Here is a 13,679-nt window from a genome sequence, read left to right as displayed (position 1 = left end):
AAAAATTAAGCAAATATACTGATTATGTCGTCTACTAAAAGCCAATCAAACGCTTTAGCCTACCTGTTGCAGTGTCTGATGAATTTCCTTGTAGGCTAAGATAGCCAAACATGTCCATGTCCTCACTCTTCCATTATATCTCAATTGACACAGTGGTGTTTCCCTCATTTAAAGCTTCTGGAGCAATAATAATCAGTCGATATAAAGTCTATTTGGTTAAACTAGATCGACAGCGCCCTCATCCCCGGACCCTACTCGTCGCAAGCAGCCGGTTCTCAAAAAAAGATGTTCTTCCTGAAAATTGACACCTCAGATGTAACGATGACATTCAAGTGCCTACAGCGCCCTCGAGATTTATCGGCACTCAGGTAAAGTTGAGCATATGCATGGCTAATAACATCCCGAAACGTGCCAGGTCTAGATAGCCTACTCAGATACCAACAGCTGCTGGGTTTCTCAATTATACTGTAATATCCTTGACCATGTCACAGCACAAGTAGGCCTAGTGTATACATATATGAATTTATTGCGTCATGTTTTATGTGTTTTTGTGTGGATGTGTACAGATGTGTTGAGTAGGCTACCTGTTGTGAACTGAATGGCCCTTGGGGACATTAAAAACATTTTAATAAAATTTTGAGTATGCATGTTCTGTCTGGCACACACTGTGGGTTATCAACTAAACTTAAAAACAGACCACATGCAAAATAAGCAAGAAGGTTTTTTATATACATATATATATATATAGGTATCCTTTTGAAATAATCTGCCACTTTCCCCCAAAATTCTAAATACCAGAGGGGTTTTTATACTTCAGATAAAAGCATTTTTATGGAGAAACAGACCATTTTAAATTAGAATAGATGGATTATTTTATGTGATCGGTGTTTCTCTGATTTTAGAATTCTCCTGAACCTGGGATGATTTTGTGTTAAATGTTACTGTCTTTGTCCTGCGATAGGTCTTATGTTGTGTGTTAAATGTCCTAACACCAAGGACCATGTTGGAAATACAAGTCCAAATCCAAAATAATTCAATGATTAAAAAATCAAAATGTCAGAAATGCTGCTATTGAAATTCAAGACATATAACTACTAAGAAAACATGCCCCTGGAGACATGATAGTCCTTGAAGCAAAATATCAAACTGTCTTCGAATGCTCTACAAGAAAACCAAACAGTTCAAACGAATGAACAAAAGGTAGGAGCTCAGCTGCATGACATTGCAGTTAATAGCTTTCATGGAGGAAGTCAGATGTGATGGTTGTGCGTTTTCAACTGGGTACCAAGACCGTCTAGAGCCCTGCAACTACAACTGCAGCTTTAACAGTCTCACAGCTCTTGGTTTTCAACAGTGTAAAACATGCGTGGGTAGCAAAGACATCAAGCACAATGCGTCACACCCACAAACACCACTTCCACTGTACGTGGCTCTTAATGCATGCTGTTACCCATAAGCGAGGCCTAATTGACACACTCTTTTGTGTGTGTCATGTCAAGTATCAGCCGAGATGCCAATGGTGTCTGTCAGCGGTTCAGGACAGAAGGTGTTGTGTGTCCACCATAAAAGTGGGCAGGTCCCTGTTCTCACTACAGACCAACCTCTCAATGCCTTAGCCAGTGACAGTGGATGGACCAATGCTCTGGTGGAGGCTGAAATAGCTACCTCTATTCTCACTGCAGATTCTTTCATCAATGCCATCATGTGAGAAAGACCCATCATGCTCACCAAATTACAGCTGCATGCCTGTACACACTACTCCACCAGGCCTATAATGATAACTGCACATTTGAAGATCCTCCAGCATTAGACAAATGGTTCCAGCGGCAAGTCAGTGAAAGTGTTCATTTTGACCAGGGCTATTCAACTAGCCGCCTGATGGATTTTATTGGTGGCCCAGGCCCGCAAACAAACCGCCTTCAAATCTGCCTTTCATCACTATGCTATTATCAGTCAAATGAAACGACAGCAGTGATTGGCTGCAAAAGTTAACAATGTCGTGTGGCCGTCACACTGGCTGTCAGGGTGTGTTCGTGTAAATTCAATCTGACACTCAACAAGACAATGCACGGTTAAAAAGTTTCAGTAGGGCTGCTCAGAGCGCTCATAGTGGCAATTTATGAACATACCGATAACCTGCACACGAATTCCTGCATGGGCAGCAGTGATCCCAATGTTATAGTCCAATGTTAACCATGTTTCTGTCTCTGAAACACAACATGCAATGATTACAAAGGACTACCTCTTGACATAATGACATAATATAGCTTATTATCACATAACACCAACGGACATCTTCAGACAATTAAATACAAACTACAGGGAGAAAGAAACATGCAATTTATCATATGTGAGTTAGAGAGAGAGAAGAAAAAGGGAACAAAACATTCTGGGGCCTTCCAAGTGAGAAACAGTGATTTACAGATACTTTATAGGCTATTTGATGTTAAACTTGTCATCTACACCACTTATCTCTCTCTTTCTCGCTCCCCTCCTCTGTCAGACACACACAAGACATCCTTAAGTATACATAAATGCCATTGAAGGTTTTGAACCTTGATCTATCTGTTTATTAGAAAAAAGAGGTAGATATTGCTACCGTGATGTTCAATTAATGAAATTCTGTTGCAAATAATGTTAGGGCAATTCATTAGGAGTGTAGTGGTAAAAAAGTTTTGAGTTTGGTACATTTTGTGATCAAGCGAACCACAAAACGGTCACCAGTAAAGTGGACCACAGCAAACAAGTGTATATCCTGACCACATCACTATAGGCTACCATTTGATGGTACCAAGGGTATCACTGGGTGTTCCCTCATAGGCCACACAATCAACTTTTCAATTCCTATATTAATCTACGTTCACTGTTGAAAAGACTCCAGAAGGAATAAACATGGTTGAACAGGGCCGGCTCTAGGCATGTTTGTCTGCTGACCATGCACCTTAACAAAGTCTAGGTTTAGGAAAACATACAAACCTGCAATGACATACGATTTCAATAGCCTACAATTACAAATTGTTAATAATTATCAATCACAAAAAAACCTTCAATATGGGGAAATGTCTGATTGAACTCCCTTTCCAATGCTAGTCAATTAAAGCCAACAAATCATGTTGGTTACAGCTGCTATTCCTGTCGTCTGTAACCTATTATGAATGACGATATAATGTAGGCATAATCCGTGCCAGTAAGTCTACATGAGCCATTCAAAAGTGCCATATCTTGATGCCCATCTAAGCGGGGGTTTATGATAAATAGCCGATCTAGGTCTGGTATTATTAATAGTATTATTATTATTATTATTAATAATAATAATAATAATAATAATAATAATAATAATAATAGAAACACATTCACAAACCGATATGATTTGATTATATGTTGTTTTCTTTTTAAATTGTATTTACATAGCCCTGTTCTCCCATTTTTCATGTTAATCTATCTAATGGCATTGATTAGGGATTAATAAATTACAACCATAACTTTAATGATATTAACAAAACTCTATGCATTGTTTAAGTCCAGATATGAAAGCCAACATTTTGTTTTATTATTATTTAGAATCAGAATGTATTTATTACCCCATCTGTTTGTGGATTTGTATTTGGGACATTTGAACATGTTGTAGCTCGCTTTGGATAAAAATGTCTGCTAACCAACTATAACTATAAAACTGGGATCTCCTAGAGCCTGAGGAAGCACATGGCGAAACGAGTTGCTCAGAAATGAATCTTAAAAGTGTAGTCCAATGGTGTGCGGTGATCCTTTTTATAAAATTGGGATGTCTAGTTATTTAAAAAAAATCTGCAAAAATGCAAATGTGCTGTTGAAATACATGGGACGAACACAGTACAAGGCCACAATACCAAATTTCACTTCCCTAAAGAAAAAAAAAGAGAAGAAAGAAAGAAGCACAGTATTTAAATAAGAAGTTTCGTATCCGGACCAATCTGTCACTGAAACACTTAAGATCTGAAAAAGGAACAAACAGCAAAGGATATTCAGTCATACACATTATATTTTACAAAGCCTGGGCATCATACAATTTTCATATTTTTTAATTGTTCCAACCAAATTCATCACAAAAAAATCAAAGTTGACTGTCTGAACATTTTGACTACCATCCTGTGGCAAAAAAATAAAATAAAATAAAATAGTACATGGAATACAGGCATAAAGAATCTGTTAAAGACAGTTATGGTGTGCTATTTATGCTGTGCTTAGACCTACGTCTGTTTCTCGGACAGCACAAAACAAAGATCCAAAGAGTGTGCTGCAGCTAGTCATGATTGAAGGCACTGCTCACCCTGGCAACAGGTTTCCATTCAAGAAAGTTAGTGTTCTTAAGGGTCGTGAATAAGACCTTATTTAGAGCACCAGTGGATGTAATGCTCTAGACTCTCTAGACTAGAGTTTAGAGCACCAGTGGATGTAATGCTCTAGACTCTCTAGACTAGAGTCTGGGAAGCTGGTCTTCAGGCAAAAAATCTAGGCTCATCAGAAACAGAAGGCACATAAGGCTTTTTTTTTTTTTTTTTGGAAAAACTGACAGATTACGGTCACAATAGTCGCAAGTCACTAAAAAGTGCCACATAGCAAAATCTGGGAATGATCCAAAAGACAAGGTTGTCGCTGGGCAAGCAACTCTTTGTGTGAGAGTGTCGTTAGCGGAGGTCACTCTCATCTTCCTGTATGGTTTTCTTGATGCGCAGCAGCATGGTGGTGAGCCACTGGTCCAACCGTGAGATAGTGTCGTATTCCTTCACCTGAACAAACATGACATTTCACGGTGAACTGTGGTGCACAAATGCAATGGAAATATCTTCTTGTAAATGCAAATTCTGCTTGTCCTTTTTGGTTATACAATATTATTTCCTCCATAGTGACCACTCCCATGCATGGAGTTTTACATTATTACACCTCATGCATATCGTTATACACATACTTCCTAGAAATTGTGTACAGTAGTTTGGTTAATTGAATTATTTGCTTTAGTGATGAAACAAATGTTTAGATTTGAGGTTGTTGGCTATACAGTTTTGGCCTGGCTCTGGCTCCGCCTTCCTACGTACTTCTGCCCAGTTTTCACTTCACTACGTAGTCTGGGTCTGCAGTATATTCACAGGTTTTCTCAGAGTATCCGCATTCACGGAAGTTCACGCTTGGCAATGGAAAGTGGCCAGACTGTCTGTACATTATGAATGTACCAGAGTATGGTAGGAGCAGGCTAATACAGTTTGCCTTGATTACATAAACCATACGTTTTTTGATTTTGGAAATGTTATTCCTGAAATTAAATGGCATTGATAACGTTCATGAGAGAGTCCATGTTCCTAACAGCCAAAATAGATGAGAAGGTGGTTCTGCCTGGTTCTATTTGAATAAACCACACCATTTTTATGAGGCTGCCTTGACCATTTAACTGACACAAGGTATGCAAGTTGTCAACATGGAAAAAAATCAACATGGAAGCTACATGAACATAGTTTGGTGGCTAAGCTCAATCTTTTGAGATTGAACATTAGTCTGGAAAGTCAGGGCTGTATTTCGACTGCACAAGAGGCGTGATCAATGGGCATAGTTCAAATGACTCTGTACGCTTGGATAGGTCTTGGTTAGCCAACCATCAGACCAACGATCAGGTGCATCTGGTGGATAAGCCAGTTTGTGACTGGTTCCAGCAAAAGTGAAACAGAAGCAGGAGAGATAAATGTGCAGGTTTCCAGGCTGAGATGTATTTATCTAGTCTAACATGAACATACAAAATGAAAACTTTTACACACGTCTTTAAAGTATGAGCTCGGATCACTTACTGCATCAGTATAGGCATCAATGTTCTGTTCTTCAGAGGCATCCAGAAGTTTCTGTGGTAACATAGTTATATAGTTATATAGTATATATACATTTGTCTGTCTTGTATGTCTTGTATGTCTTGGTGTCACGGGTGCGCTGGCGATTACGCCGCTCCGTCCGGCATCTTTTGTCTTGTCATCTTGTTATTTTGTACATTTGTTTGTTCATGTCTTCTTGTCACGGGTACGCTGGTGACTACGCCACTCCGTTTGGCACTGTCTCTGTCTTGTTTAAAGCGCTTTGGGTTGCACTCTGTGCGCGTTAAATGCGCTATATAAATAAATTACTGACTTACTTCACTTACTTACTAACATAGGATCATAAATTACTTCCCTGATGTTAACAGATAACATTGATAACAGCTTAAGAAATGCATATACCTTCAGCAGTTTGCATTCCCGTGAATCTGAGAAGGCTGGAAACATGTCCTCATACTTCTGCAAGGCCAACTGTATAACAGTAGACACAAAGGATAATGAGACAAAAAGAAATAGTCCAAATGAAATACCCTAAGGCAATGGGGCAGCACACACACAAATCCTAATAGAACTGGACTTTATTCCATCTCTATGTGGCCAAATCAAAACCAAACATGCCAACACTCAGGCCAGATGGTCTTTATCAGAGCATGACTTGATCAAAAAATAAACTGGTGAAAATGTTTGTGTGAAACCTCATTACCTTACCAGTATCAAGTTTAGGTTAGACTTAGGTTTAGCACCCCAAACAAAAACTGTGAAAGTGCATCCATTTAAACAAATGAAAAAGATTTCTGCTTGATTGCTATGACTAAAATGGCAAAAGATATATAAATCACAGCGGAGGAAATGGAACAAAACTATACCTTGGCATTTAGCATGTCAACACAGAAATGACAGAGAGCTGCTTTGAAAAAATAGTCCTTCGCGCTGTACTTCAACAAAGGGCTGTCCATGGCATTGGTTCCAACCTGCAGAGGAAGATTACAAAAGCACCATTAGTACTCGTGGTTGTTTGCATAACTTAAACAGAAACGCAAAATCTCAAATTATCTAATAAATTAACCCGTTTCCTACTGGTCAGATTTAAATATCTAGATTAAAATCTCTTTTACGGTTATGTTACTTAGCAGACGCCTTTGTCCAAAGCAACATACAAACAAATGAAATTAAATTTTGCACCCAAAAAGATCTACAAATAGGGCCGATGTTGAAAATTCCAATTCCCTTTAAAGACTGCACATTAATTCGCTCAACACTATGCTCAATACAGGTTAGCCAAAGCTTCATGCTATATTTGCTATATTGTGTCTCAATAAACAATATTTAGACAGATATTACAACAGAGAAACAGACAGCAGTGAGCTGGATGGCAAACTAACTTGAGTATACATATTTCTTTACAATGCATTTCTATTTAACATAACATTCTAAACTTAAATAATTCAGTAGAAGTAGTTCACTTAAAGTAGGATTGATGACAAAACAGAATTTTACATGATTCAATTTTTCTTGGGCTGAGGTTTCTTTTTTTTACTTTTAAGTTTACAGTGAGATACAGTGAGGAAACCAACATTTCATTCACCCACCTGTTCATATATTTCAATGGCCTTCTGGTATTTTTCCAGCTGAGCAGCATACGTAGCCACTTTGAGAAGACACTTGTTGGCTGAGCTACACAGAAAGATAATAAAGGGATTAGGGCGGAGTTTTTAATCAAAATCATAATTTCGACTAATGCCATTAGCAAAACGGCAAGGCTGCATTTAATCACGTCAACTACGATTATTTGCGAGTGTTTTGGATTTACAAGAGGTGATGTACAGTACAAACAGAGGCAACACAATGAACATGTAGCAACTTGAAAAATTAATGTACTGTATCACTGTTTAGCAGAAGTAGTGCTGGTCATGCCCAACAAGACAAGATTACGTGAACATCAAGGAATGTATTATATCTCAAATAGGCATTTTCCATAAATCATTCAGCCCTAAAAAGGAGACGTAAAATTGAGCAGAAGAGAAGAATAAAGGGTGCGTCAGTGAGTGACTACTTGTGACTGTGCGGGGTGGTGCGGAGTAGTATTGGGTGGGAGAGAGTCCTTATGGGGTATTATTTACTGTATTTCTCAAAGAGTGACAGTGTATTTTCTTTTGTCATGATTGATGACTGTGTGCCTATTCACAATGCATTTTGTTTTTTAATCTAATCTATGTGTATCATATGCACTATGTCCTGTGATGTTTTGTGATGTGGCAGCCTTTACCCTTTACTCGAAACAAATTAAGCTTGAATCGTAATCTCTATGGTTTAAAGTGTTAACCATTAACAACAGACTTATTAATGAAACAAAAATGCATGAATTTATTATAGTTTACCTTGTAGATTCCTCCCCTTTATAGTAATCAGCAGCCTGTTCATAATGGGCAATAGCCTACAAGAGATCATAAATCATGATAAATAGGTTGAATGCCAGCATACACACTGTTCCTTTAACATTCATTCATTAAGTTGCCATGAAATGCTTTTTAGGATGCAGTTCCAGATATCTCTTTCGATATGTATTTTAGATGCTTTGAGAATAAAAATGTAAAAAGACAAAATAATCACTGATTTTCTTCCAATTGCTGCAAAAAACACTCCTAGTGGGTACAGCTGACGGAAGTTAGTGAAGAGGTCTGATAACATCTTAGATTTATTGTTAAGCAAATAATCACATACAGACAAATGGCCAGAAATATGTGGACGCCCCCATTTATTACTCAACCAGGTGTTTCAGTCACGCCCATTACTAACATAAACTCACACATACTCCGCAATGCAAACACAAGCACAAATCTCCAAAGATAAACATTAGCAGTTTCCATTGGAAGAATATAGGTTCTCAAGGAGTCAAGGTATCTGAGGTAAATGTTTTTTCATGCAATGACAGGCATCCGCTAGACAGGTGTAATTCTCACAGCCGTTGGACTTTAGAACAGTGGAAACACATTCTCTAGAGTGATGAATCATGCTTCACTATCTGGCAGTCTGATGGATGAATCTGGGTTGGCGTATGGTAGGAGAATGCTGCTATCTAGAGGAATGCAGGAATGCATTTCCTATTGTAAGGTTTGTGCGGAGGTAGGCTCTCTCGTCTTCAGCTAACCTAGTATTTCAGGATTAGGGCTAGGCCTGGAGGTTCCGGTGGTGAGTATTAAAGCTACATAAAGACATGTTAGACAGATGTGGCAGGACTGTGCTGCAATAAATAAAGCACAATCCATAAAGGCTCGAGTCTGAAGTCCTTAAAGGGACCTTAATGGGATATTCCATCATTTGGGAAAACAATTGATTTGTACCTTTCTCCAGTTCATGCAACCGTTCTCAGAGTCTGGCGATACTAGTTTTAGCTCCAGTCTAGCATAGATCATTGAATCTGATTAGACCATTACCTTCTTGCCTGCTAGCAAGAATTCCAGTAATTTTTCTATCTAAATCTTGTCTCCTCTCAAGTTAGAAAGTGTAATAAGAAAATGAAACTTAGCAATTTTCTAGGCTGATTTGACATGGAACTATATTCTCATTCAGGTGTAATAATCCAGTCACTAACCAATTTGTCTGCTGCAGCTCAGCCTTGTTGCTGGAAATTAGCCTACAGGGACTACTTTCAGGTGCTGCATGATATCATTGTGCTGCTGTGCCCATGGTGTTCCTTGATTATTACGCTGGAATGAGAGTATAGTTTCCGTTGGTCTTATTACACTTTCTAACTTGAGAGGAGACATGTCTTAAATAGGAAAATTACTGGAAATCTTAGTCACTTTTAAACCTAATGCTAGCAGGTGAGATGATAATGGTCTAATCAGATTCAATGATTTATGCTAGGCCTAACATAAGTGCCTGTTCAGCTTTCCACACACCTAAAAAGTCTTGTGGAAAGTCTTCCTAGTAAAGTGGAGGTCATTACAGATGCAGGAGGAGGGATGCAACTCCAGTTAATGGCCATGTTTTTGGAGTTGGGTGTCCAACATGATATGGACTGGACTGGTAAATGGACTGCATCTGTATAGTGCTTATGTCAACTCCTGCAAGCACCCAAACCGCTTTACATCGCCATGCCACACCCATTCACAGACACCGATGGCGAAGGCCGCCCTACAAGGCGCCAACCTGCTTAAAGGTAGGGTAGGAGATCCTGGAAAACGATTCCAGCAAAGCTGCATCTTGAAAATACACAGGTCAAAAGTCCCGACCCCTTTCTTCAGACTTCCCCCCGAAACCACGCCTCCAGAGTACAGGAATGTGCAATGCTTGTTCACAAGCGGGAGGGATGAGCAGATTGCAGTTTGATAGATGCATCAGAATCCAATCATCGTTATCAGTCCGTTCAGTATGATTGGATAGTGTTTTTCCTGGATTGTTCGTTCTAGAGGCCACTAAAACTTTTCATTTTTGTGTCAAAACTTTTAATTAATTGGTTGCAACGGGGGTGTGAAGAGTATTTCAAGCAATATGTTAAACAATGCTCCAGAGAACATGCTCCAAAGATCTCCTACCCCACCTTTAACAGGAGCACTGGGATTAAGTGTCTTGCTCAAGGACTCTTCAGCAGGGTCAGGAGGAGTTGGGCTCGAACCAGTAACCTTCCAGTTGCTGGATGACTCCTCCTGAGCCACTGCCACCCTGATAATGTACCATGGCAAATCATTTGAAAAATGATATCAATACTTGCCTAAAAAGACACGTTTCAAATAGGGCAGCACGATTTGGGGGAAATATGTAATTGTATTCTTTTCTGGGATATAGCCTATAGCCACATATTTCTCATCATGTTTAAAGGGCTTTTGTACACTTGAAATCGATAGCAGATATACCTCTAGATTATTTAGAAACACATGTCAATTGAACATGTGAGCAAGGCTCTCCCTGCCAGAAACCAAACAAGTAGGCATGATATGGGTGTGATGGTTAGATGTCCACATATTTTTGGCCATATAGAGTGCTTTACACAAATGTAGTATAGTGTCAAAGAGCAGAAACTCAACTTTACCTTATCAATATCCACCAGTTCTGTCTCATACACTTCTGCAATCGTTATATGATGCTTGGCTGCAATGGTAAAACGACCCTGAAAAAGAAAAATGTATAGTGTATTCTGAAATAGCTGTTCTCTTTTCTTGTGGTGTAGGTGGGAAACAAAGTATGTCAGCGGTCAAAAAAGGGCTTCCTGTTTTGCAAAGACACAGACAAAAGAGTGAAACACAACTAACATAATCATGTATCATGATCATCACTCTATTATGATAATCATATCATGTTAAACAGTACAGCATGATCATATGATTTAAATGGTTTGCTTGTTTTTTTGCACACTGTTCTTCAAATCTTCACTATTACATTCGATGGATGAGAGAATTGGCATGACAAAACCACGCAATCACTCAGTGTCAAGTGGTTTGTGAGTTGTTATAACCATGCTGACTTTTCTCACCATATCTGTGTAGATCTCAATGGCCCGATTCAGACAGTTTATAGCCTCTGTACAAAGAAAAGGGAAGAAACGGCAAACATAATGAATCAGGGAAAAGGTTGACTTCAGTGTGTTTCATATTTAACCATGTGGGTAGTCACAGCAACTTCCTTCTTCAAACTTACTTTGAGAGGAGCCAACCTAGGAATTATCTAACATTTGTAACTACATGGCAGAGCAGATGAAAATAATAACAAGCAAATAAAATGGGATCTCTGTCTTGGGAACTCAGACTGTATTGTGATTATAGGTCGCTTAAGGCCTGCAATAGGATTTGACAGTGTTTCAGAGCGCGAAACTACCTTGTGGATCGGCTTTTTTGAAAGCATTCCCTGCGTCAATGAAGTTGGTGGCTGCATCATGTTTACTCTGCATCTGCAAGTGGAGAAGAGCTGCCTGGGAGAAGGCATTACCTGCAGCTGAAACATGAAAACATTAGGTTTGACATTGAAACAAACCACCTGCATAGTCTGTTAGGTACTAACTTACAGCCACAACAATCACAGACATTAAAATGAATCACTACACCACTGAGCATTGTAAAAGCAATGTATGCATTGTTCTTACCACTCCAGTTTTTGGCCATTTTGAACATATTGGCTGCTCTAGCATACATGTCACAGGCTTCCTCCTGCTTTGATGAGCCCCTATGAACAAAGTAGCCATTACTACCTGGAAATGCACAACATGGTGTCCATAGGACTACATAGTGTTTTCAAGGTCTGACTTTTATTTAGCTATATACATGTAGAAGATCGCAAACAAGGCTCAGACAAAAGTGGTTCTGAGGTTCATAAAAAACCCTCCAAGATGCAAGTAAACTCAGCTTTCTATTATTGGCCATGTAAACATTGCGAAGCAGCTTAATCCAACCATACAGCCCAGTTCATCTATCCTCCAATAAATATTGTTATCATAACCTACTGCTCTTGTTTGTCCTGCAGCTGATCACATACCATTCCAAAAAAAAATGTAAAAAATGATACCGGTGCTTGCCTAAAAGATATGTTTCAAATAGGGCTATGTACTTGCAATTTTATGGGATATAGTCTATAGCTACATATTTGTCATCATCTTAAAAGTGCTTTTGTACACTAGAAATAGATAGTAGATATACCTCTGGACTGTTTAGCAATGCACATATCAATTGAGCATGTGAGCAAGGCTCTCCCTGACAGAAACCTAACAGGTAGACTATGCAAGAGGACTGCCCTAACTTGACAACCTTGACTCATTGTTGATAGTAACCCACATTACCTGTACACACCTAAAATCGTATGTTACGCATGCTAACTAGCATATGATGAGCTCACTTAGCATGGCTCATCTGTTTGTCAATATCAATACTGGGAGGGGAAATGGAAATTTAGCTAATGTTGCTGTTGGTTATAGACAGACCTGCATAGTAATACTGAGTGTTTGAATTAGACCACTGCATGGATACTTCACTATACACAGCTATATGCTATTCAACCAACAACATGCTATGACATCGCTATCTAGCTTCCCAACTCCACTAATGCACATCATTTTGTTTTGGGAACGGTAGCCAGCGGGTTTTGCACATAGTTTTGTATGGAATGACATACTAGAAACCTGAATAATTGTGTCAGACGTAGGACCAAGGAAACTACATAACAAAGTTGTAAACAACTCTCAACCCCGCAGCATGAAGCTAAACCCCATGTCAGCAAAGTTAGTAAGTTAGGTCTAAAGCTGATTTCACATTAATATTTACCCAAATAAAGATCCAAAGAACGACTGAGATGATTTTACTTTCTTTTCAGCCTCAGCCATGAGGGCCATTGCTTCTTTTTCTTTCCCAGAGTTGTCCATTTTGTCAGCTAAAAGTCTAGGCACTAGCCAGCTAGTTATGTAGCTAACGTTGTGCTAAAGTTGAAACTGAATTCCGCCACATCACTGCTTTTCGCCCCAGTCACGTGAGAACGGAGAGCTAAGGTTACATGCAACGTTCAAACATGTAAACATGACAAACAGCAGTTGTCACTGTACAAAATTCACACAAATGTGGAAGCTATGATCAGAAGTTAAAGGAAAACAATTAATCGTAACCACAGAATTCACGTAATTTCAACCACGGACCACTGGCGTCCTCTGCCGATATTATTGCGGTTTTGTAGCTAATAGGCAAATAATGGTACCATAAGAATGGTAGGCCCTGCAGTAGTGCAGTTTCTGTGATTTTGCCAATTTGCCCTGTACAATGGGATGGACAGATGTGTCGCATGTAACATACGATGCACAATAAGAATGTGGAAAAACATGCAGACCCTATACCAGGGTTGATTCGAATACTTCAATACAGTATAGCATAG

General features: G+C 39.0%; 2 protein-coding genes across 3 annotated transcripts in view; both read right to left on the bottom strand.

Annotated features, from left to right (window-relative positions):
• Window positions 1–316, bottom strand: part of b3gnt2l (UDP-GlcNAc:betaGal beta-1,3-N-acetylglucosaminyltransferase 2, like) — a 32,231-nt gene extending 31,915 nt beyond the window's left edge. For both annotated transcript variants that reach the window (XM_062552818.1, XM_062552814.1), the window contains exon 1: window positions 64–316. The gene's annotated coding sequence lies outside the window, so the exon portion shown is untranslated. The remainder of the gene's footprint in view (window positions 1–63) is intronic.
• Window positions 317–3,528: 3,212 nt separating this feature from the next.
• On the bottom strand, window positions 3,529–13,646 carry napab (N-ethylmaleimide-sensitive factor attachment protein, alpha b). The gene is made up of 11 exons (XM_062552597.1): window positions 13,082–13,646; window positions 11,911–11,990; window positions 11,646–11,762; window positions 11,305–11,351; window positions 10,864–10,941; window positions 8,210–8,265; window positions 7,421–7,505; window positions 6,698–6,802; window positions 6,234–6,302; window positions 5,814–5,864; window positions 3,529–4,766 (listed from the first exon to the last, which is right to left on the bottom strand). The coding sequence occupies exons 1-11, from the start codon at window positions 13,177–13,179 to the stop codon at window positions 4,665–4,667; spliced, it is 888 nt and encodes a 295-aa protein (XP_062408581.1). The 5' UTR covers window positions 13,180–13,646; the 3' UTR covers window positions 3,529–4,664.
• Window positions 13,647–13,679: the final 33 nt, after the last annotated feature.

The sequence above is a fragment of the Sardina pilchardus genome, chromosome 13 (genome assembly GCF_963854185.1).
Source record: "Sardina pilchardus chromosome 13, fSarPil1.1, whole genome shotgun sequence".
In the NCBI taxonomy this organism is placed as follows: domain Eukaryota; kingdom Metazoa; phylum Chordata; class Actinopteri; order Clupeiformes; family Clupeidae; genus Sardina; species Sardina pilchardus.
This window is presented reverse-complemented; position numbering and strand designations above follow the sequence as displayed.